Source organism: Panthera onca, chromosome F2 (genome assembly GCF_046562875.1).
Source record: "Panthera onca isolate mPanOnc1 chromosome F2, mPanOnc1 haplotype 2, whole genome shotgun sequence".
Classification (NCBI taxonomy): domain Eukaryota; kingdom Metazoa; phylum Chordata; class Mammalia; order Carnivora; family Felidae; genus Panthera; species Panthera onca.
In genome coordinates, this window is record NC_138356.1 from 615,130 (window position 1) to 639,211 (window position 24,082).

Here is a 24,082-nt window from a genome sequence, read left to right on the forward strand (position 1 = left end):
CTTTATGGAGAGAGGCTGTGTTGTTCCCATCCCCTACCACCTGTAACATGACACATGACTAATTCTGTTGCCGCAGCAGGCATGTCCGCACACACCCCTCCTCCCAGCCTGTCCAGCACAAGTCTCCCAGGGCTCTCCTGTTACCATTCTCACTTCTAGGACCTCCTGGGGTTCAGTGATGCCCGTGTTTATGGAGCAAGAGGTAACTTTGACCCAGATCATACGTGTCACGGGAGAGTTTTAAATGTCACCAGATCCTGGTAGGTTGGTTTGATCTGGAGTTGGCTTCAGCCTCAGGCTGTTGGTGGTGGTGCCTGGTACTTCTGTGCTCTCCCCACGGAGTGGTTTGGCCATGGCGTGGGTGGTCTGCAGGGGGTGACATCCCATGGAGTGTGGTGGGGGTGCGTGGGTGCTCGGCAGGGGGTGACATCCCCTGGAGTGTGGTGGGCGTGGCGTGGGTGCTCTGCAGGGGGTGACATCCCCTGGAGTGTGGTGGGCGTGGCGTGGGTGGTCTGCAGGGGGTGACCTGTGGAGTGGCGTGGGTAGTCTGCAGGGGGTGACATCCCCTGGAGTGTGGTGGGCGTGGCGTGGGTGGTCTGCAGGGGTGACATCCCCTGGAGTGTGGTGGACGTGGTGTGGATGCTCTGCAGGAGGTGGCATCCCATGGACTGGTGTGGGCTTGGCCTGGGTGCTGTGCAGGTGGTTTTAACACTGCAGGAAAAGGAGCCACCCCTGCAGACCACAGGCACCTGGACGCAGGCAGTGGAGGACACGTGGTGGCTATAAGACCTCTGTAAGAAATACTTTCTTTTTATCTAAGTTAAACTGCTATATCTTACTAGAAAGGGTAACCTTAAGTAAGTCAATTAATTTGCTATGATTTTTTAAGCCTTCTTTTTTCATGTTTATTTCTGTTGAGAGAGAGAGAGAGAGAGGGAGAGAGGGAGAGAGATAGCACGAGCAGGGGAGGGGCAGATAGACGGGGAGAGAGAGAATCCCAGCCAGGCTCACACTGTCAGCACAGAGTCCGACGTGGGACCTGAACCCACTTAATGTGAGATCATGACCTGAGCCGAAACCAAGAGTCAGACTCAACCAGCTGAGTCACCCTAATTTGTGCCCCTAATTTGCTGTGATTTTTATCTGTACAAAGAAGGTTGTAAGTGAAACTTAATATATGTAAATATGTTTACAGATTAAAACAGTCCTTGGCCCATAGTAAAATTACCACGTAATTATTAGTAGCTGTTACTATTATGCTTATATCTGGATTTCCGAGAGGGAATACCTTTCTAAGAAAAGAGGATTTGGTGGCACCTGGGTGGCTCAGTTGTTGGAGCGTCCGACCTCGGCTCGGGTCATGATCTCAAGGTTCGCGGTTCGGCTCCACATCAGGCTCTGTGCTGACAGCTGGAATCCAGGACCCTGCTTCGAATTCCGTGTGTCACTCTCTCACTCTGCCTCTCCCCCACTCATGCCCTGTCTCTCTGTCTCTGAAGAATGAATAACTGTTCAAAAAATTTTTTTAAAAAATAGGATTTGTTGCCTTTCTAGGATTTCTAGAGTGGTTTTGAACACCTACAAGCGATATGCCCCTACCCATTCTCATACCTGTGTTCTTGCACAGACGTTAACAATGGTCCCTGCAGGAGTAGTCACGTTAAGGCTGCTTCACCTTTGCTGTTCTCTTTGGCACGGACAAGATGTTCACGGCGTGGAGTGCAGGGCCTCCTCCCTTGGGGGAGCCGGTGTGCACCCACCCCCCAGGAAGACATCTTCCTCAGGATCTCCATAGGTCTGGCTCAACACTGCCAATTGGCCTGCTTCTAGAACTACTGTATTCTTTAGTTTTTTATTTTATTTTTGAGAGAGAGAGACCAAGCACGAGTGGGTAAGAGGCAGAGAGAGAGGGAGACACAGAATCCAAAGCAGGCTCCGGGCTCTGAGCTGTCAGCACAGAGCCTGATGCAGGACTCAAACTCACAGACAATGTGATCATGACCTGAGCTGAAGTCGGACGCTTAACCGAATGAGCCACCCTTGCGCCCCTAGAACTACTATATTCTTGTTGGGTGTTGGGCCACAAGAAAGTATAAAGTGATAAGAATTGTTATATTATTTGCAAGTAACCAGATGCATTGATCTAATTTTATAAAGAGTGGAAAGTTATCTTTATAACTGAAAATAATATTCCTGTATAAGTTGAGCACTATTAATAAGGATTCAGGAAAAAGGAAGAAATTATATCTTAGGCTGCATTGAAATTGTATGTAAACATACAACTGACCAGAAATGCCTGAAGCCTATTGTCAGGCACACAGAGCCAGTGCTATGAGGTGGAACATGTGTGGCCTGTGTCTTCTCATGGTGGGCGGCCATCGTCCAGCACACAGGGAGACAGAGACATGCCAGGAAGGTAGTGGACTCAATCTTGAGCAACACTGAGGGTTAAAGAACAGTTGCAACTTCTTGGTCTCAGGAGCCCGTTATACTCTTCAAAATTAATGAGACCCCAAGGAGATTTTCTTTTAGTGTGGGTTATATGGATTAAAATTTACTGTATTTGAAACTAAAATGGAGAAAACTTAAATATTGGTTACTTCACCTAAAAATCCCAATAATAAGCCCATTAAATAATAACATAAATAGTATTTTTATGAAAAGTGTTTTCTAAAACAAAACCACTTTAGTGAGAAGAGTAGTATTGTTTTATGTTTTGCTGATCTCTTTAATGTCTGGACTAATGGAAAACAGTGGAATATCATTTCTGCTCTGCATTCAAACTGTTGTAGCATCATGCATCCTGTGGCCTCTGGAAAACTCCATTTTGCACACATGAGAAAGGAAAATAAGGTCTTAGAAAATAGTTCTGGCCATGTGGGCCACCTGAAAGGGTATCCCCAAGCCCCTCTTTGAGAAACATGGGTCTGAAGTATTCCATTTTTCAGATAATCTGTGTTGCAGAGTTTGAGTACTACTATAATAGTAGGTATGGAGAAATTACCAACCAATAGTAGGAATGGAAAAAATTGCCATTTCCAATGGCAAATTTCAGGAACATTTTATACCCAAAATATATGCTTGATTTAAAAAAAACAAAACAAAACAAAAAACCCTAAGTATGAACTAACTCAGTGGACCAGGTTGCTTCCTTACATGTTGCCTTCCTATTATAGTTGATATCACCATTGTAGTTTAAATCTCCTGGAGCAAATTCCACTCTATCCGCAGCCAAAAGAAAGTGGTTCAGGCAGTCTTAGATGACTCAGGGAACACTTGGGAGTAGTATGTAGATGAGACTATATAAGATGGGGAAAATAACTGAGAAAACAGGCCAAGCAGGCAGGTAGTATCAGTTAACAATCTGGTATGCAGAGGGGAAAACCTGCCCCCTTTGCCTTCTTCCAGTGGACTGGAGGCCATGAACGTCTTCGTTTCCCTTGCTTCGAGTGGTTGGTTTTCCAGATAGCGTTAATTATCTACTAGTCAAAATAAAGAAGATTGGATATAATGAAACCAGAGGAAGTCAATCATTTGCTGCAGCAAAACATCTATAAAATTTGTGTGGAAATATGTAAATTTAGCATTGTTTCAAATGGCATTGAGGCTGGAACGCCAGTTCCAGTTGTACATGTTTCTGACATTCCTTTCTGATATCGTCCCCAGCCACCCTCCTTACTCTCGCAGCCTCCTTTTCAGACCCAGGCAGAGGGCCTGCTGTTGCTGCTACAGGACTAACCCCAGGACTCTTTAGCGCATCACATGACCCAGAGCACGGAGAGCTGCCTTTCTCAGCCACAAGTCCTCTAAGTGGATGTACCCACTGGTGTTCTCTGAGCATGCATAGCTTACTCAATTCCATGCACCGTTCTTGCACAAGGATGGGGTACGTTGGCTCTTACTAACCCCAGGAGAGACATCCGAGTGTGGACACCATTTCAGATTCTTATGCCAAATTTATGAGACTTTTTTCTGGAGATGCCCTCAAGTTGGTCCCCTCCCCCTAGAAACTCCTTTGTGTACTTCTACTTAGATTTTAACAGTTTCTAGAATATTCCCCAAATAACAAACTATAGGCAAGAAAATGATTTTTTTTTTCATTCTGAGAAATAAGTGACTTTGCTTCTTAACCAACACCCAAAGCCCTTTGCAGCATGAGAAGAAGTCTTCAGTCAGCCAGGCTTATAGATCATTCTGCAGAAGGCATTTAGCATAGATGGTCGGCTATTTCTAGCTGCTCCATACTGTGGCACTTTCATAGAAAGGACATATATCTTGTTCCCACTCCTCTATCAGCCACTGCAAACTTCACCTTTACCTAACACTGGAGATTTTGGAATCACATTTCCTTCTCAAGCAGAGACACATGTCAGCAAGGAATGCTAGCATTATAAATTGGAGAACCACCAAATCCTAGAAGGGAGGAAAGTGAGTCCAAGAGAGATTTCAGGACTTGCCCACATTATGTATGAAAGGTGTCCTCTCTATACCCCATTCTGCCTCCAGCACTCCATCAAAGCAAATCCCATCTCCAGCAGCACTGGTGGGGTTGGGGATGTGTACCCCAAGGCATGATGGGGCAGTATTCCCTTCTGAACAACCTTCACCTCTATTGCAATCCTAAGTTCCAGTCAATCTCTGGGACCTTAATTAGATTTAAAAAGTGTGATACTCTTCATTCTATTGTATCTCTCCTAAGGGGTCACTCCAAGAACTTTTTCCTAAGTACTCTAAGAAGGCACCTTTTATACTGTAACCAGTCCCAGTTAGGGGTGGCGCTTGCTTTAGAGAGAGTGGAAGAGTTGAAAACCATTTTAAAGTAAATCTCATGTCCCACATCCTGCTTATGCTGTTGGTCATAGGAGTAAGTACCTTCGAAAAGAGTATATACCTTGGGGGCGCCTGGGTGCCTCAGTTAAGCGTCCAACTTCAGCTCAGGTCATGATCTCACAGTTGGTGAGTTCGAGCCCTGTGTCGGGTTCTGTGCTAACAGCTCAGAGCCTGGATCCTGCTTCAGATTCTGTCTCCATCTCTCTGCCCTTTCCACCCCCCACCCATGCTCTGTCTCTGTCTCTCTCACAAATATGAAAAATAAAACTTGAAAAAAAAAATTTTTTAAAGGAAAAGAGTATACTTTGCAGTTATGAATAGTTGTATCATTAGTTTATTCTATGCTAGTACTTAACACACCTAGACTATTTATAAGAAAGTGGGTGAAGGCTACACAGGATCTCTGTACTATCTTTGCTACTTTCTATGAGTCTATAATTAGTTCAAAATAAGGTTTTTTAAAAAATCAAATGAATTACTGATTAAATAGTTTAAAATAGTAATAAGTAATGGTGAATTAAATTATATTACTTTTGGGGGACTTTATTTGAATGTACCTAAAAACACCAATAGTAGCAATAGCAGTTACCATTTATGCCACAGTCAGGCACAAAGGATACATTCCATACAGAATGTATGGAAACATGTCCACAGTCCCATGGCTGGGTGGATCACAGCTAGGCCCAGACCAGACCTGTGTGAAACTAAAGACGATGTGCTCTTCACTTTAAGATACTTCTCTCCATTGGTTACCACTGTTTTATTGTTTTGTTTTGTTTTGTTTTTTAATTTTACTTTTTATTTTTTAAAATTTACATTCAAATTAGTTAGCATATAGTGAAACAATGATTTCAGGAGGAGATTCCTTAATGCCCCTTCCCCATTTAGCCCATCCCCCCTCCCACAACCCCTCCAGCAACCCTGATTGTTCTCCATATTTATGGGTCTCTTATGTTTTGTCCCCCTCCCTGTTATTATATTATTTTGGTTTCTCTTCCCTTATGCTCATCTGTTTTGTCTCTTAAAGTTCTCATATCAGTGAAGTCATATGATTTTTGTCTTTCTCTGACTAATTTCACTTAGCATAATACCCTCCAGTTCCATCCATTGCAACATAGTTGCAAATGGCAAGATTTCATTCTTTGATTGCTGAGGAATATTCCATTATACATACGTACCACATCTTCTTTATCCATTCATCCATCAATGGATATTTGGGCTCTTTCCATACTTTGGCTATTGTTGATAGTGCTGTTCTAAACATGGGGGTGCATGTGTCCCTTCAAAACAGCACACCTGTATCCCGTGGATAAATGCCTAGTAGTGCAATTGCTGGGTCATAGGGTAGTTCTATTTTTAGTTTTTTGAGGAACCTCCATACGGTTTTCCAGAGTGACTGCACCAGCTTGCATTCCCACCAACAATGCAAAAGAGATCCTCTTTCTCCGCATCCTCCTTGCCAACATCTGTTGTTGCCTGAGTTGTTAATGTGAGCCATACTGACAGGTGTAAGGTGGTATCTCATTGTGGTTTTGACTTGTATTTCCCTGATGATGAGTGATGTTGAGCATTTTCTCATGTGTCTGTTGGCCATCTGGATGTCTTCCTGGGGGAAGTGTCTATTCATGTCTTTCGCCCATTTCTTCACTGGATTATTTGTTTTTTGGGTGTTGAGTTTGATAAGTTCTTTATAGATTTTTGGATACTAACCCTTTATCTGGTATGTCATTTGCAAATATCTTCTCCCATTCTGTCAGTTGCCTTTTAGTTTTGCTGATTGTTTCCTTTGCTGTGTAGAAGCTTTTTATTTTGATGAGGTCTCAGTAGTTCATTTTTGCTTTTGTTTCCCTTGCCTCCAGAGACATGCTGAGTAAGAAGTTGCTGCGGGCAAGATCAAAGAGGTTTTTGCCTACTTTGTCCTTGAGGATTTTGATGGCTTCCTGTCTTACATTGAGGTGTTTCGTCCATTTTGAGTTTATTTTTGTGTCTGGTGTAAGAAAGTGGTCCAGGTTCATTCTTCTGCATGTCGCTGTCCAGTTTTCCCAGCACCGCTTGCTGAAGAGACTGTCTTTATTCCATTGGATATTCTTTCCTGCTTTGTCAAAGATTAGTTGGCCATACGTTTGTGGGTCCATTTCTGGGTTCTCTATTCTGTCCCATTGATCTGAGTGTCTGTTCTTGTGCCATGGTTACCACTGTTTTAACAGAGCCCCAGCTTTTTGGTTTTCAAAATAGATTATAAAAGTGTTGTATATGTTCTGTTAAAATTTCAAAGCATCCGAAAAGCATAAAAGTGAATATAGGATAAAAAAACCAAGTGTTCTTTTATAAATCATTCCAGATATAAAATTTCATGTTTCCAAATTTTTTTAAATATGTGTAATAACTTACAAACAAAATTGGATTTATAACCCCACACATTGTTGGGATGTAAAATGGTGCAGTGCCAGCACTATGCACCACAGTTAGGTAATTCCTCAAGAAGTTAAACACAGAATTACCATATGACCCAGCAAATTACTCCTATGTTATCTGCGTAAGAGAATTGAAAACATGTGTCCACACAGAAACTTGTATATGGGTGTTCATAGCAACAGTTTTCATTAACAGCCGAGAAGTGGAAACAACCCAAATGTCCATGAACTGATGAATGGATAATAAAATGTCATTTATCCATACCATGGATTATTCAGCCAAAAAAGGAATATAGTACTGACACATGCTATAACATAGATGAACCTTAAAAACATGATGCTGAGTAAAAGAAGCCAGACAAAAAAGACCACATTTAATATTATTCCATTTATATACAATGTCCATAAAAACAGCAAGGAGATCTGTAGCAAGAGTGACTGCTGATGGGCACAGCACAGGGTGTATCTGGGATGGTATTGGCATGAGGAAACATTCTGGAAGTAGACAGTGGTGAAAGTTCCACAAGCCTATGAATACCCTAAAAACCATGCACTGTACACTTTAAAAGGATGAATTTTTTGGTATGTGACATATCTCAATTTTAAAAATTAGATTTAAGGGCACTCGGGAGGCTCAGTTGGTTAAGCATCTGACTCTTGATTTCAGCTCAGGTCATGATCAGGTTCATGGGATAAAGCCCCGAGTTGGGCTCTGCACTGACAGCATGCAGCCTGCTTGGGATTCTCTCTCTCTTTCTCTCTCTGCCCCTCTCCCACCCACAAGCACGCAGTGTGCACACGCTAAATAAATAAATAAATAAATAAATAAATAAACAAACAAACCAACAAACAGTTTAAAAACTAAATTGAAAAATAAAATAAAAATTGTGTTCTGCTGTAAAGAATTTGGGATGCTCATATTATATCACATCTCACATAGAAGGGAGTATAACTCTTTCCATGAGCTGTCAACAATCCTCAGCCAAAATACTGGGTACTCATTTTCATGGTAAATATAACTTTTTTATGAAAAATGAGTATACATACATATATATATATATATATATATATATATATGCATGTATATATATAACAAAATACAATTTTAACCATTTTAAGTGTGCATTTTGGTAAATATAATTTTAATATGTGCGTATATCTTGATGTCTTCCCATTTAAATATTACCCTGTTGCTATAAATAAAATATAGCTATGGAAGCTTTCTAGTTTTCTGAGATGTGACCCAAATTTTTCTGCAGATTCACTTTATGCAATCTATAAATTAAGATATATCCTAAGAAATTTATTCTGGCAAAATGATGTTTTCAGATTTTTTTTCATATTTTTTTACCATAAACTGGATGACTTTTTCTGTATGTCCTTTTCCCCCTCTATTTTAATTAAACATATATTTTACAAACTTTAAAAAAAATGAAAATATAAACTTTTGGTGGCATCTACCCATCAGATAATTTGTTTGTTGTTTTAAACATATTTTAAAGGGGTGGCTTTTTAGAAAGAATGAGTTTCCTATGCAACAAAGTGAAACCTGATACAAAAATGAATGGGAAGGACTGAAGTGAGAAGAACAATACACTGTAACTGTGCCAAAAGTTAGCTTCAGCACAAAGTCTGTCCAATTAGAGGCTGGAGTCATTTCGAGGGATGTGCGTGCTGCCTGAGACGAAAGCTCTAGTTCACAGAGCCATCTGAATCATATCTATTTTTCAAAACAGTAGAGAAGCTGATTTTTTATAAGACTGTTTTTTATTTAATGCATTAAAGTATAAATGTGTAACCAGTCCAAACTTTTAAAATTAGCCACTAGCATCCTCTAAATAAGTAAGCATCATTAAATTCAAATAGAACTTTTCTAAGGCTATATTCATAGTATAGCACTTGTCAAAGAAAATTCCAAGGGAACACTGCTTCCAAAAAGGACTTCATGGTTATAAATTGAAGAAACTTCCATTTGTCCAGATCTTACATGTATCTTTTACACCAGGTTTTCCAGAGTCTCCCACTCCAGTGTGTCTGGCTAAGCCACAGGTAGGCTGCATGCGACAACCCTAACCCACCATAGAACCCTCTCTTCTTGGAGTTTATGGACTCCACACAACAGGAACTCTAAAAATTTAGGAAAATCGATAAACACTTGGTCACTCTCTGGAAAGTGTTATTTTCCTGTTCTGTATAAAGAATCATCTTTTCATCATACCTTTAATTTGACTCTGTTCCTTCACAAAGAAGGTCACTCTGGGGTTAAAATCTTGTCTTCAACTGGGAAATTTTTGAACAGAAAACAGCATAGAAGTTAATAGCCTAAGGGCGCTTGGATGGCCTAGTCGGTTAAGTGCCTGACTCTTGATCTCGGCTCAAGATCTTGGGGTCGTGAGATCCAGCCCTACGTAGGGTTCAGCGTGGAGCCTGCTTGGAATACTCTCTCTTTCTCTCTCTCTCTCTCTCTCTCTCTCTCGCCCCTACCCCCCTCAAAAAATAAATAAATAAACTTTAAAAAAAAAGAAGCTAATAGCCTAAACAATTAGCAATATGAATAATTACAAGAGCATCAGATGCCCAACATGTTGAGTACTTATTCTGAGCATAGAAACCCTAGTAGATGCTGTACTCGCAGTGTGTTTTTCACCCCTTGCAGTAACACAACAGGTGTGTACTGATCTCTCCCAACTTTACAGAAGAGGAGACGGAAGGTGCAGGAATTAAGCAAACTTTCTTAAGGTTTCACAGTATATAAAATGCAGAACTAGAACAAGAGACAGGTCTTGTTGCAAGGCCCATGCTGTACCCACTCCGTCGTAAACGAGGGGCTTGAGCAAAGTCTTAGCTTTGCCTTTGAAATGTAGTCAGGTCTAAGGTGAGAAATGGACATATTTATTGGTGTAGAAAATTACTGTTTGCCCACCAACCTTGCATTTCACCAGATTGCAAATAGGAAATGAGCATATCAAATGTGTTAGGTCTGATTTCTGCAGTGAAGTATGTAGGTGTTTGTGATAGCTGGGTGTCAGTTCCTCATCCACCAAGTCTCTTGACCACTTTGTCTGGGCTGGCACTTCTCTGCAACCAGGACAAATTGATGCCCACCCACTGGGGAGCTCACATCAAACAGTGAGAGGACGGCAGAGGAACATGAGTCAGGTGGCATGCTCCAGGAAAAAAAGGAGCCAAGCCAGGAGCAGGAAGTACTGGGCACGTGGCAGACAGAGAGCAAGAGGCAAGTCCGTGTCCCATGTCCTTCCTGCCACCCCACCCACCCCCGGGAGAGACATCATGGGCCCACCCCATTCCTTAGTCTTGGGGAAGGGCAGTGAGAGGTCAAATGAGCTTACCTCTGCACCTTCCCTGACAGCTTTTCCTGACCTTAGGTAGCCCTGGGTCCCCCAGCCCTGTCCGTCACTCACACAGAGAGCTGCAACAGGGTACTTCTCAGAATTAATCAAGAGAGGGAGAGAGTAAATTTTCACCAGGCAATCCCTTTTTACCATGTGTTACCCACATTTTGCTTATTTGTTTGCTTGATTTTGACCCAAAACCTAAAAATTCACAGGAATGCTATTGAGCTTGGTGTTTGTCACAGGCTACGCCCTACGATTCTATTGAAATTGATTTGAGGAACCCAAAGGGGGTGGGGAGGTGCTTGTGTTGTCTAGTGCAAGCTAAGACCCTCATCTTCAGGTTCTGAGTTGTTCAGTTTTGTTAGCTGCTAGATCCTAGGCACCTAAAACTTGCTGTTAAACATTGAAAGAAATAAGAATATATAGATATTTACTCACACATGCATTCTATCTTGTTGAGAGAGCAAAATCTAAGAAGGCTTTGTGAGATGTGTGTGTATGTGCACGCGTGCGTGTATACCAACTAAAACGGGGGAGTTTTTTAGTGTGATAAAATGTAAATAACATAAATTTTCCACCTTAACCATTCACACTGTTCAACATCCATCACACCCCTCCAGCTCTAGAATGTTTCCATCTTCCCAAACTAAAACTCCATGACCATTCAACACTAACCGCCTGTTTCCCACCCCCTCAGCCCTTAGCAACCATCATTCCACTTTCTGTTTGTACAAGTTTGATTGCTCTAGGAACCTCATGAGTGGAATCATATAATATGTGTCCTTGTACATCTGGCTATCTTTTTTACTTTAGATAGCTTATTGATAATTTTTCTTCTTATGAGTAATACATACCTATTTTGGAAAAAGATAGGAAACACATAAAAGCCAAAGGAAGAAAGTGTTACTTCTAAGCTGCACTCAGATAACCACTAAAATCATTTGTATATCTTTCAGTATCCTTTTCTTTTGGCTTATTACATGTAGGTATGTGCATAGATACATACATAGAGAAAGACATTATAGTTTGTTGCCTGCTTTTCCATTAGCAAGGTATCAGAAACATTTTCCCATTTTCTTAAACACTTCTATGTAACCACTTCAATGGCTGTACAATACTTGATTGGGGAGCTGTATCACAATGTAATGGACAAACTCCTTCCTGTTCTTGCGCGATTTCAAAGGCCTGTTTGTCTGTGTGACAGTGTCTTCCCCATCCGAATCAGCACACATCCTGAATGGTGTCTCCTTGGCATTAGGGATAGTACCTGTTAAGCAAAACTGCACATGCCCAGATCATGAACGGGCACTGAAGTGATGAATACCATCAACAGCATCTTTTTTTTTTCCAGGACAGCAGGGCTTTTCAGCTTGATTGACACCATGTGGCCTCCAGCCATGCCTCTGAAAGCACCTGGCCGTGGCCAAGCCCATGAAGAGGTAAGCCAGCATCTGAGGGGCTTCCCCTGACTGACACCTGCACCATGCCAGGTGCTGAGTCAGGCCCCACCCACAGTTCACATCCCTGAGAAGCCGAGGTCCAGTAACTATCAGCCAGGAGGACAGAGATTCAGACTAGTTCACCTCAGTCTAAAGTCCAGCCTCTAGCTGCTTTCTTTGCTATGCCACACTCCATTCTTCTTGAGGTTAATTTATGACGATGTCTTAAAACCACAACCACTGCATGCCATTGTAACAATTAGGGTCTTAGCCTCGTACTAAGTAAGACACAGGGTGTTTTCCCCTCTGCCTCCCAGATACTGTTAGAACCAACATTCAATTACCAATTAGAGCACAAACTCATATAATGTGGTAAATAAAACCCATGGTATTGGTACAACTACCCGGTTAGCCAGGGATTTCCCTTCTACTGCATCAAATTGTTTATGGTAGTTGCTCACAGGTAGTAAAACTGACTGATTAAAATGTGTCCCTTCTTCACCATCCTCAAATATATCCACCAGACTGGCCAGCGGCTGCTTTGGGCCATAGCTCTGAAAGCTGAAAACTGGGGGCTGTCTTGTTTGTGTGGTAGCTGAGTTCCTAGCAGACTGCTAAGACTATAACTCTGTACTGTGCTAGACCAGTAAACAGTTGTCAACAATACCCATTTTTTTTTTAAAGGGAAGAAGTGTACTTATTTTTTAATTTATTTTTAATGTGTATTCATTTTTTGAGAGAGAGAGAGAGAGAGCATAAGTGGGGCAGGGGCAGAGAGGGGTGGGGGAACACAGAATGTGAAGCAGGCTCCAGGCTCTGAGCTGTCAGTACGGAGCCCGATGCAGGGCTCGAGATCATGACCTGAGCTGAAGTCAGACACTTAACAGACTGAGCCACCCAGGCGCTCAAAGAGGAAGAAGTTTCTAAATGGTGTTTTCAGATATACTCTGAAGAATGGTTTGTTTTTGTTTTTGTTATTTAATTTTTTTAAGTTTATTTATTTACTTAGAGAGAGAGCTCGGGAGGGGCAGAGAGGGGGAGAGAGAGAATCCCAAGCAGGCTCCACATTACCAGCGTGGAACCTGATCCAGGGCTCAAACTCACAAACCATGAGATCGTGACCTGAGCCAAAATCTAGAGTTGGATACTTAACCACCTGAGCCACCCAGGTACTCCTGAAGAATTTTTGTTTTTAATGAAATCTTGAATCTGTAGTAAATTCAAAAAGTGTAAAAGTTCTTATGTTTGTTCCCAGAGATAAACAACATACCAATTTCTTATATAACCTTCCAGGGAGATAGAATGCATCTGTGAATAGATACCTTATGTTTGCCTTTGCCTTCATTTTAAACAGGTAGAAACTCGTGTGCCTCCTCCTAGCTTCTGTTACATCCTCTCTGCTCATCCAAGTGTGGGACAGATTGATGTCATAGAAGAAGACCGCATTTCTAAGCTTTACCAACCTCCAGTTACCCGCTGCTTAAGAGAAATTCTTCAGGTATCGTCTGTGTTTCTAATAGGGTCTTTAACTACTTTTACTGTATGTGTGTTTTGTGTCACGTTCTAATCATTTTCAATGCCTTTCCAGAGCGATGACCACAGTACACGTTGCAGTTTCTATGCCAGAGTGATTTATCAAAGATCACAGGTAATCGACCCCTCTCTCTCTCTTTCTGATAAGGTGTTAAAAAGTTTACTGAAGGATAACCTCTCATAGAAATTAATGGAGTGCTAAAATGGAAAAGCGTTTTTAAAATCCAGTTATGCGTGCTCCTAGCCTAGGCAGCAGTATATCCATTTCTTGTGCAGGTGCAGCCTGCCAGCCAGTGTGGTATGTCCTGGGTGTGAAACAGCCTAGGCATAGCCCGCCCGAGAAGTTCTCAGCCCCGCACTGTGCATTCCTTTCTGGCACACAGGCAGGTCGTAGGAAGGGGGTAAAAGGAGGACTCTCAGGACTGAGCTCGGCCCCTGCCAGAACTGTCCAAGAGCTCTGAGTTAGCGACAGGTGAAGGAAGCCCTGTGGCCCCTGGGAGGCTTTGGCAGTCCTGGGGAGATGCTCATTTGCCGCCTTGCCACTTAACAAATCAGCTAGGAGCAGAAAAGGGAAAGAGATGTTTTTGGTAAGCGGAACACCTGACGTAAGTTCTGCCAGAAAAAAAAACCTCTGCTGGACCTTAACTCAGAGAGGAACATCCATGCAAATCTGTCACCGGAGGAATACAGACCATCCCACTGTTCAATCCTCGTTTTCCTTTTCTCCGTTCACTTCGTAATCATTTGACAGTGAATTGATACCCCTCCTGAGGAATAAGAGAGTGACTGACATCAGTCATTCACAGTGCTTCCTATGAGCCACCCAGTATTTGGCTCAACAGGCAGGGCGACAGGCCCTCACTGAGGGTGATATCCAAGTACCTGAGGTGCCTCTTACCTCCCAACCCTGAAGCAAACCGAAGGCTGACTGCAAATTCCCCCACCCACCGTCTGCAGGACACTTAGTATGTTAAGACATGCTTGGCACCTGGCACATTGCCTATTATTCTCACACACATTCCAGGTCGTATGACTGTGTCATAGGCAGTGGTTCTCTGTGCGGCTGCCATTTACTCTGCAGATAGACTGCTGTCCTCGGGGGCAATATAGCACACGTTGGTGCCCGTAGAGGCTCACCTGCCCACAGCCCCAGCTGACAGCAGAGGTGGGAAGTAAAAAGAGCAGGTGTCCGATATACCATAGCTAAGTCTCACTGCTAGCCCCAGTGGACAGAGAGAGACAAACTACAGGTCGTCTGCCTCACTGCATGAAGGAGCCTTGCCTTCTGGCCAATTGAGAACACTGATACCCTCCTGTCCTGAGTTTTCTGCCAAGAAATAGGCTTCCATTAGCACAGGTGCAGCCTGCCAGCAAGCGTGGGTTTCAGTGGGAGTATGTACCGAAGGATTGGTAGTACTTAGGTGACAGGGGCTTGGAACCCAAAGGAACAGATTCCTCGATGCGTTATAATTCTCTGTACCTACTGTGTTCTGCTTTTGTGGGGCAGAGAATCACCAGAAACCAACTTCCTCAGGGAGGAATTGAAATAAGCTAGGTCCTGGGGCCACAGTGTGGTCCAGCGAGTCACCTGTACGTTACAGTGCTGGTTGACTTTAAGAAGGGCACTAGGAGTCACTGCAAGAACCTGAGTTTTTAAAGAAGATTCTATTGTATCTCCATTATACAAATGGCCAAGTCATGCAGGTGAAAGAGATATTTACCTTTTTTTTTAATGATTTTATCTTTAAGTAATCTCTACCCCTAACTTAGGCTCAAACTTACAACCCTGAGATCAAGAGTTGCGTGCTCTACCCAACTTAGCCAGCCAGGTGCCCCCTTGACTTGTATTTTGAATAAAATTATTCTAACCTTTTAGATTAATAGTAATTATAGATTCATGTAGGCTGCAAAGAAATAGTGTCCTCCCATGTAGCCTGCCCTGTACTAACTTCTCATACCCAGAGTAGCCACCATTTAACACCCTAACCAAGAAAGTGACATCAGCCACTAATCTGGTGTCATCTTCATAATTAGGTCATTTCATGATAGTTACACAAATGAGACCACGCAATGTATATCAGTGATGTCTCCTAGGCCAGCTGCACAAAGTACCAAAAGCTGGATCTCTGAAAACAACGGAAATGTATCATTTCACACTTCTGGAGGCCAAAAGTCTGAAATCAAGGAAGGTATCAGCAGGGCCATGCTCTCTGTGACGGCTTCAGGGAAAATTTCCTTGCCTCTTCCAGCTTCTGGTGTTTGCTGGCAATCCTTGGCGCATACACGCATCACCCCAGGCACATGGCCATCTGTGTCTTCACGTGGCCTTCCCTCTGTGCCTATCAGAATCCAAATTTCCTTTTCTTTTAGGGACACCAGTCATATTGGATGAGGGCCTGCTGAAATGATCTCCTCTTAACTTGGTTACATTTATAAAGACTTTAGTTTCAAATTAGATCACATTCTGACATACTAGAGTTAGGACTTCAACCGATCTTTTTGGAGGGACACAATTCAACCTGTAACAGCTCCTTTGGGAGCTATTTGGTCGGGATTATTTTTCCCCCAATTAATAAAATTCTCTAGAGATTCATCCAGAGAACTAATAATGTTGAACATCTTTTCATGTGTTTTTTTGCCATCTGTGTAACTTCTTTGATGAAATGTCTATACATGTCTTTTGCCTATTTTCTGTTTGGATTATTTGTTTACTGCTGAATTTTTATTTATTTTTTCAATATGGCATTTTCTTTCATATTTATATTTTTATTTTTTATATTTTGGTTAGATAACATACACTGCAATATTGGTTTCAGAAGTAGAATTCAGTGATTCATCACTTACATATAATACCCAGTGCTCATCATAAGTGCAGTCCTTAATGCCCATTACCCAAGTAGCCCATCTCCCACCCATGTCCCTCCATCAATCCTCAGTTTGTTCTCTCGTTAAGAGTCTCTTGTGGTATGTTTCCCTTTCTTCTCTTCCCGTCCCTCCTTTTCATACGTTCATCTGTTTTGTTTCTTAAATTCCGAATATAACTGCTGAATTTTTTAAGTTCTTTATATAATCTCTATACAAAGCCTTTGTCAGATATGTGATTTGCCAATATTTCTCAGGGTCTATAATCTGTGTTTTCATCCTTTCAACAGGAGTTTTGCAGGGCAGAGTTTTTCAGTTTTATGTGGTCAAATGTATTAACTTTCCCTCTTATGGATCATGCCTTTGTCATTAAGTCTAAGACAAGTCAAGTCTCTTTGCCTAGTCTTAGGTCCCAAAGTTTATCTTTTTTTTTTAAATGTTTACTTATTTTTAAGAGACAGCACGCGCTCAGCACGCGCACACACACACAAACACACACACGTGAATGGGGGCGGGGCAGAGGCAGAGAGACAAAAAGAATCCCAAGCAGGCTTCTCACTGTCAGCACAGAGCCCAGGATGGGTCTGGATCTCACGAACTGTGAGATCATGACCTGAGCCCAAATCAAGAGTCAGATGCGCAACTGACTGAGCTACCCAGGTGCCCCCCAAATTTATGCTTTATGTTCTTTTCCAGAAGATTTATAATTTTACATTTGAGTATGCTGCATTTTTGAGTTGGTTTTTTAATAAAGTGTGTAGTTTAGGTCAAAGTTCATTTTTTTTTTGCCTAGAGATGTCCAGTGTTCCAGCATTATTTGTTGATAGGTTGTCCTTCCTCCATTGAATTGCTTTTGCAACTTTGTCAGAAATTAATGGGCATTTTTGTGTGGAAGAGATCTTTTGTTGTTGTTGTTGTTCTTAAGTAGGCTTCACACCCAGCGTGGAACCCAACACGGGGCTTGAACTCACAACCATGAGATCAAGACTTGACTGAGATCAGGAGTCGAACACTTAACTGTCTGAGCCACCCAGGCGCCCCAGAAGAGATCCATTTTTAATAAAATTTTAGCAATAATAATGGTAGTACAGCTTTCAATTAGTTGGTTATTTGTGTCTTTTTACAGAGGATATTATTTGTTACTGATTTTATTCATAACCCCAATGGTAACAATAAATTGATAGTTAATTTCAAAGGAAGTTAGACCATTTTGGCTCATCAAGAAATTAAAAAAGAGACAGTAAGCCAAATCCAGGGTATTTACAAAGAGTATCTAAAATCTTTGAATGCTGTCAGAACTCCCAACTATAGATAATCTTATAGAAATCTTTGCCCTTCCTGAGATGTCTACCATTTTTTAAAATGTGATTTTGCTAGTTGTTCCCCTAAAATCATTTATAATTCCATGGTCCAATACAGGATCTTGCATTGCACTTAACTGTCATGTTTCTTTCCTCTTCAAATAGAACGTTTCTGCATCTTTGCTTATTTTTTAGGACCTTAACATTTTTGAAGAATAGAGATCAGTTACTTAGAATATCTGCCCCTTTGGATTTGCCTCATGTTAGCTCATGACTAGATTCAAGCTATGCATTTTTGTCAGGAATACCACATAAAAATACTGTCTTCGTATCAGAAAGCACACAGCTGATTTGTCCCAGTGCTATAATATTTTACCAGTTGATTACAATGGTGTTATCTAAGATGCTCAAAATCACTCACCATCAGGGAAATACAAATCAGGATTACAATGAGATACCACCTCACACCTATCAAAATGGCTAAGAGTAACAACACAGGAAACAACAGGTGTTGGCAAGGATGTGGAGAAAGGGGAACCCTTTTGCACTGTTGGTGGGCGTGCAAACTGGTGAACTCTGGAGAACAGTGTGGAGGCTCCTCAAAAAGTTAAAAGTAGAACTACCCTACAATCCAGCAATTGCACTACTAGGTATTTATCCAAAGGATACAAAAATACAGATTTGAAGGGGCACATGCACCCCGACGTTTATAGCAGCATTATCAACGATAGCCAAATTATGAAAATAGCCCAATATCCACTGACTAATGAATGGATAAAGAAGAGGTGATTGATATATATAATATTACTCAGTTGTGAAAAAGAAATCGTCCTATTTGCAATGACACGGATGGAGCTAGTGAGTATTGTGCTAAGTGAAATAAGGCAGAGAAAGACAAAGACCATATGATTTCACTCATATATGAAACTTAAGAAACAAAACAAATGAGCAAAGGGGGAAAAAAAGAGAGAGGCAAACCAGGAAACAGACTCTTAACTATAGAGAACAAATAGGGTTGCTAGAGGGGAGGTGGACAGGGAATGGGCTTAATGGGTGATGGGTGTTAAGGAGGGCACTTTGATGATCACTGGGTGTTATATAGAAGTGATGAACCACTAAATTCTACACCTGAAACTAATAACATACACTGTATGTTAACTAACTGGAATTTAAAGAAAAACTTTTGAAAAAAAAATACGGTGTTTTCTAGTTTTCTCCACTCTAAAGTTAATAACTATCTGATCCATATAAAGGAAGATATTTGGGTGGGACATGGGTGGGAAGATATTTGTATGTAAGAAGACACATTGAGACTATGTAAATATCCTATTTTCATCAAACTTTTACTCACTCATTTTAATATCCATATGATTCTTGGCCTGAATTATTACTCTGATAGTGACCTAATGGTAGTTTTCTAGCTCTAGCTTACCTTCTATATTTATTAGTTGCATTCAGCTATACTTAGGAGCTTTTTATTTCCTTGATTTAATTATGTATTCACTTACTTATATCAGTATGGACCAGTGAATTCAGTTTTTATTCAATGAGTTATAATCTTACTGTTGTTTATTTGGATGTTCAAATTTACCAGATTCAGGCTGGCTCATGTGCCCTTTGGGCATGTTCCTATATCCTTTTAAGTACTCGCTTGCTGTCTGACACAATGAGACGTTTCAGACTCACCTTGTGCTTTCTCTGCTCTGGAAACAGCCATCTCTTCAAGGAGCCCTGGTTGATTTTAATGGAAAACAGCATTTAAACAAAGGTCTGGTAACTAGATGGGCTCATTGCCACTGGCATGTTATTGCCTTCAGACCCTCTCAGTGAACAGAACAAGGAAGTATTACGTGTGTAAACCCATGCACACATACACATAAATCTGTATTCTTTCCATCTCTCCATCTATATCTGAAATCTTAATTTTACACCAATATCTCCAACTGTAGATCACTACCACAGAATTGACTTTAGGTTTTCCCCATTTCCATATTTATAATTCCCTTATCCAATAGTGAGAAACCTGGCTCTCATTTTCCTCCATATAATTTACTCTAATTTCCTATGTGTAATCAGCATTTCAACCATGTGAGCTCCCCCTTGACCCAAACCCACAGCTCCTACCATGCAAGTCACTTTCTCTGCCCATTCCTGTCAACCAGCCAAATGGAATCCTCAAACTGACCATGCCATCAATCCACGCAAGCAACACCAACTGAACCTCAAGCCAGCCAGGTTGTCATGGTCCAGCCCTACTAACTACAAGGGTCTTCCCAGGCAAATCCTTAGCCTCATTGGATCTACTAAATCCTAAACTCTGACCAAGGGTAAAGGGCAGAATACCACTATAATGAACTTTAAAAGACATTACAACTTTTGCAGATGAAAGAAAATTATAGGGGTGCCTGGGTGACTCAGTTAGGCTTCCGAGTCTTGATTTTGGCTCAGGTCACAATCTCACAGTTGGTGAGTTGGAGCCCCATATTGGGCTCTGTGCTGACAGTGCAGAGCCTGCTTGGGGTTCTCTCTCTCACCTTCTCTCTCTGTCCTCTGGCTCTCTCTCTCTCTCTCTCTGAAAAATAAATGAACTTAAAAAAAAAGAAAATTATTATCAGGTCCAATTGTTTGCTAGTGACCAAGACACGTAGATTCTATTATATACTTGAAAGAATAAAAAAGAAAAAGAAAAATTGTTGCAGATACAACAGTTATTTTATACCTGCTTTATACCACGGCCCTATGCAGTCTGAGGGCAGTAATAAATATTCCTGTCTTAGTCAGTTTGGGCTGCTATGGATTAAACAGCAGCAGTTCATTTCTCACAGGTCTGAGTTCAAATTGCCAACATGGTCAGGTTCTCAGTGAGGCCCCTCCTGTTGACTTATAAAAGGATATGTCTTTGCATCCTCGCAGTGTGGAAGGCAGGAGGGGAGACAAACTGCCTCATGTGTTACAAGGACCCTGATTCCACCATCAAGGTGACACCCTCATGACCTAATTACCTCCTGAATACCGCACCTACCATTACAATCACACTGGAGGTCAGGAATTCAACTTATGAATTGAGGATGTGGGAGTGGATGTGAACATTCAGTTTATAACAATCTCTGATCCCTAGGAAACCTACGTCTAACAGGAGAGAAGAATGTGTATGGACTAAATATAAGACAGTGTGGTAATTCACATTCTGGGTATGGGAACATGAGATCTGGACAAAAAGAGCAGTGAAATCTCCCTGAGTAGGTCAAGGACAATACATTAGTGCCAAGGAAGGGCAGACTGAATCCCAGCAAAGGAGCCCTTTAAACAAGTACAGGGTTGGGGTTCCCAGGGCTCAGCCGTGTCAATCAGGTTGGATTGTTTGCTAGTGACCAAGACACGCAGACTCTATTGCATATTTGAAAACATTTGTGGGAATGATATCTAAAATAGTGTTGTAATAATCATCTAACATTATTGCTTTTAAAAGTTTGGATATTAGGGGCGCCTGGGTGGCTCTGTCGGTTTAGCGTTCAAATTCGGCTCAGGTCATAACCTCACAGTTCGTGAGTCCGAGCCCCACATCGGACTCACTGCTGTCAGCCTGTCAGCTCACTTGGGATCCTCTGTCCCCTCTCTCTCTGTCCCTCCCTTGCTTATGCTCTCTCTCTCAAAAAATAAATTAAAAACATTAATTTTCTTTTAAGTCTTGGACGTTAGAATAGCTATTAAAGGGGCGCCTGGGTGGCGCAGTCGGTTAAGCGTCCGACTTCAGCCAGGTCACGATCTCGCGGTCTGTGAGTTCGAGCCCCGCGTCAGGCTCTGGGCTGATGGCTCGGAGCCTGGAGCCTGTTTCCGATTCTGTGTCTCCCTCTCTCTCTGCCCCTCCCCCGTTCATGCTCTGTCTCTCTCTGTCCCAAAAATAAATAAAAAATGTTAAAAAAAAAAAAAAAAAAAAGAATAGCTATTAAAGTTAATAGACTGGACTGTGTCTTTGAATTGTAACTAAATGATTTGCTTCTTCTGCAGCAAAGGGAGATTTGGCTGATGGTGACTGATGTCAGCCTGCAGATGCAGGATGAGAATAACTCTGGCCTCCCCAAAACCGTACCAGTCTGCGTGGCCCCCTCATGTGTGCTGAGCCAGGAAGTCGTGGAAGCGCTCGCCGAGGCTACCCCTCACAGCTTCCTCTTCAGGGACACTCTCCGAGCCCAGGGTATGCTTTCTTCTTCCCAGTTTTGCCCAGCAGCCACTGATAGACGCCACAGAATGGCACTGTGGCTTGTCAATGCCTCTGACTTACTTGGAACCACGTCCCTTCGTGAAGCCAACTGCGGACGTGGTGTGTGGAGTGGAAGGGACCCGTGGTAGCAGCCTGGGGCTTCAAATGACCCCTGTCATGGCCACCTGGACAGAACTAGAACGCTGGCAGTGCTGACACCTCCTGTGAAAGATGCCGTTGGTCACTCAAAGATGGTCTCTTGGTGGCACACTTTCCAGGTGCAAAAGCCACCTGAAGCCATTGCCTGAAACATCACTTTTGAAAACGAACAAATGCATGGAACATTATAAATACATGCTTAGATCAATCAGCTCTTTTTTTCCAGGAATCAAATTAGAATCCTGCCTAAACTACATATTTTTTATTTGATTGAGGTGTAATTTGCATACCACAAAATTCACCTTTCCAAATTGAATCCGAATCTAGTATTTGTGTGCTTCTCCAGCTTAGCACACTGGTGGCTTTAGGACTTCCTTTCTGCACAGTGCACGTGTCGTGGGACACAAGGGAGGGGCCGCAAAACTGTGCCCTCTGCCCACACAGCCTGTGGGAGGCTGGCAAAGCACACTGTCCTCACTGGGAGGAAAACTCACTTTCTCTTCAGTGCTTCCATAATCCGAAGTGTCTCTGTCGGCAGGTCAGATCGTTTGTGTTGAACGAAGCGTCCTTTTGCTTCAAAAGCCCCTTGTGGGTATGGCCTCCAGCGCTCCCTCCTGTGAACTGACCAGCCCTGTGAAGCTCAATGAACTGGATTCTGTCACTCAGGTCAACTCCGTTTGCAGCGTTCAAGGTGGGTAGTCAAGTCAATCCTGGTGGAAATGGAAATGGTATTTACATTTTGTTCAATATCATACTTCATATTCGTTTCCTCATTCATTAAGCAAGTACTTATTGTTGTCTCACATGTTCCAGACTTTGGATGTATAAGGAACAAAATCAGAAGAGGTTCTTGCCTCTTCGACTCACAGTCTCTATAGAAAGACATCAGTCAGCTATGCACACGATCAGACTTGGAACTGCAGCGTTCAGAGCGCTCCAAGTACTGATTGCCGGGACCTCACGCTGTTAGGGAGGTCACTGTAGCTGCCCCAAGGACAGGAACTTTGTGCTGCAATCTGAAGCAGGAAGTAGCTAAGTAGGTGAAGGAGTAGACGCAGGAAGAAGGTCTGAAGGGAAAAAACCAGGACATGTAAAGGCTGCTGACAGGGCAGTGTCAGGGAGCACCAGAGTTTGGAAGGGGGCCGGAAAGGCATCTGGATGGAGGGAATGACTGGAGACTAGGCTGAGAGGCCAACCACTGCCCGAGTGGGTGGCCCTGGCAGGAGTGTGCTCTGTCATTGACAGGAGGGTGATCCAGTGTTTGTCTCTGCAGAGCAGAGTGGAGGGGCCAGGGCCTTGGGTGATAGCCAGTGGGAGGGCAAGCAGCAGTCCCAAGGCATGAGATAAGGGAAGAGGTGAGGTAAACATGGAAGAGGGTTTAGTTGGGGGAAACTGACAGGTTGGGTAGTGAATTCAGTACAGAGGAAGCAAGGCACAGATGAAGGCTGGGAACATACCTGATGACGTCTGAGATCCCGGTTTAGGCTGCAAGGTGATAGTAGAGCTGTTGAAGGGAATCGGACATGGCAGAAGAGGCCGGCTTTGAGAGCACAATTTTAGCTATGTCTTGACGAGTTTAGATGTTTTGATCCATCTGAAAAGACATTTCAGTAGCTGCTTGGATATGTGAGTCTGGGGCTCAGCATAGCATTAATATTCTCCTTTTAACTTTTTAAATTTTTTAGTGAAAAAAGTAGCGCCTGTCCAGTGGAACTAGTGAAAGATGAATAAAGAGAAAGAAATTATTTCCTACTGTGCACCTGCCATGCTGCACTCTGTACACACAGGAGCACATGCGTTTGCCCCCTTCGGAGGGAGTGTGTGCGACTGCACGACTTTGTAAAACACATTATCCTGGCGCTTGCTTTCCTCACTTAGGACTCTAGCAGGGAAGTCCATCCAGATGGGTAGATAAAGATCTAACTCAAGATATTAATTGTTGCATAATATTCCCTTCTATGAATAAACTGTCTCTCCACTGATGGAC

The 24,082-nt window shown here is 42.4% G+C and overlaps 1 protein-coding gene across 6 annotated transcripts in view; it reads left to right on the forward strand.

Annotated features, from left to right (window-relative positions):
• The window catches only part of SPIDR (scaffold protein involved in DNA repair), a 487,671-nt gene that overhangs the window by 441,182 nt on the left and 22,407 nt on the right, over positions 1–24,082 (forward strand). For all 6 annotated transcript variants that reach the window (XM_060610477.3, XM_060610479.3, XM_060610481.3 and 3 more), the window contains 5 exons: positions 11,952–12,039; positions 13,394–13,537; positions 13,628–13,687; positions 21,744–21,930; positions 22,634–22,786. In XM_060610477.3, the coding sequence (XP_060466460.3) occupies positions 11,952–12,039; positions 13,394–13,537; positions 13,628–13,687; positions 21,744–21,930; positions 22,634–22,786 (632 nt within the window). The remainder of the gene's footprint in view (positions 1–11,951; positions 12,040–13,393; positions 13,538–13,627; positions 13,688–21,743; positions 21,931–22,633; positions 22,787–24,082) is intronic.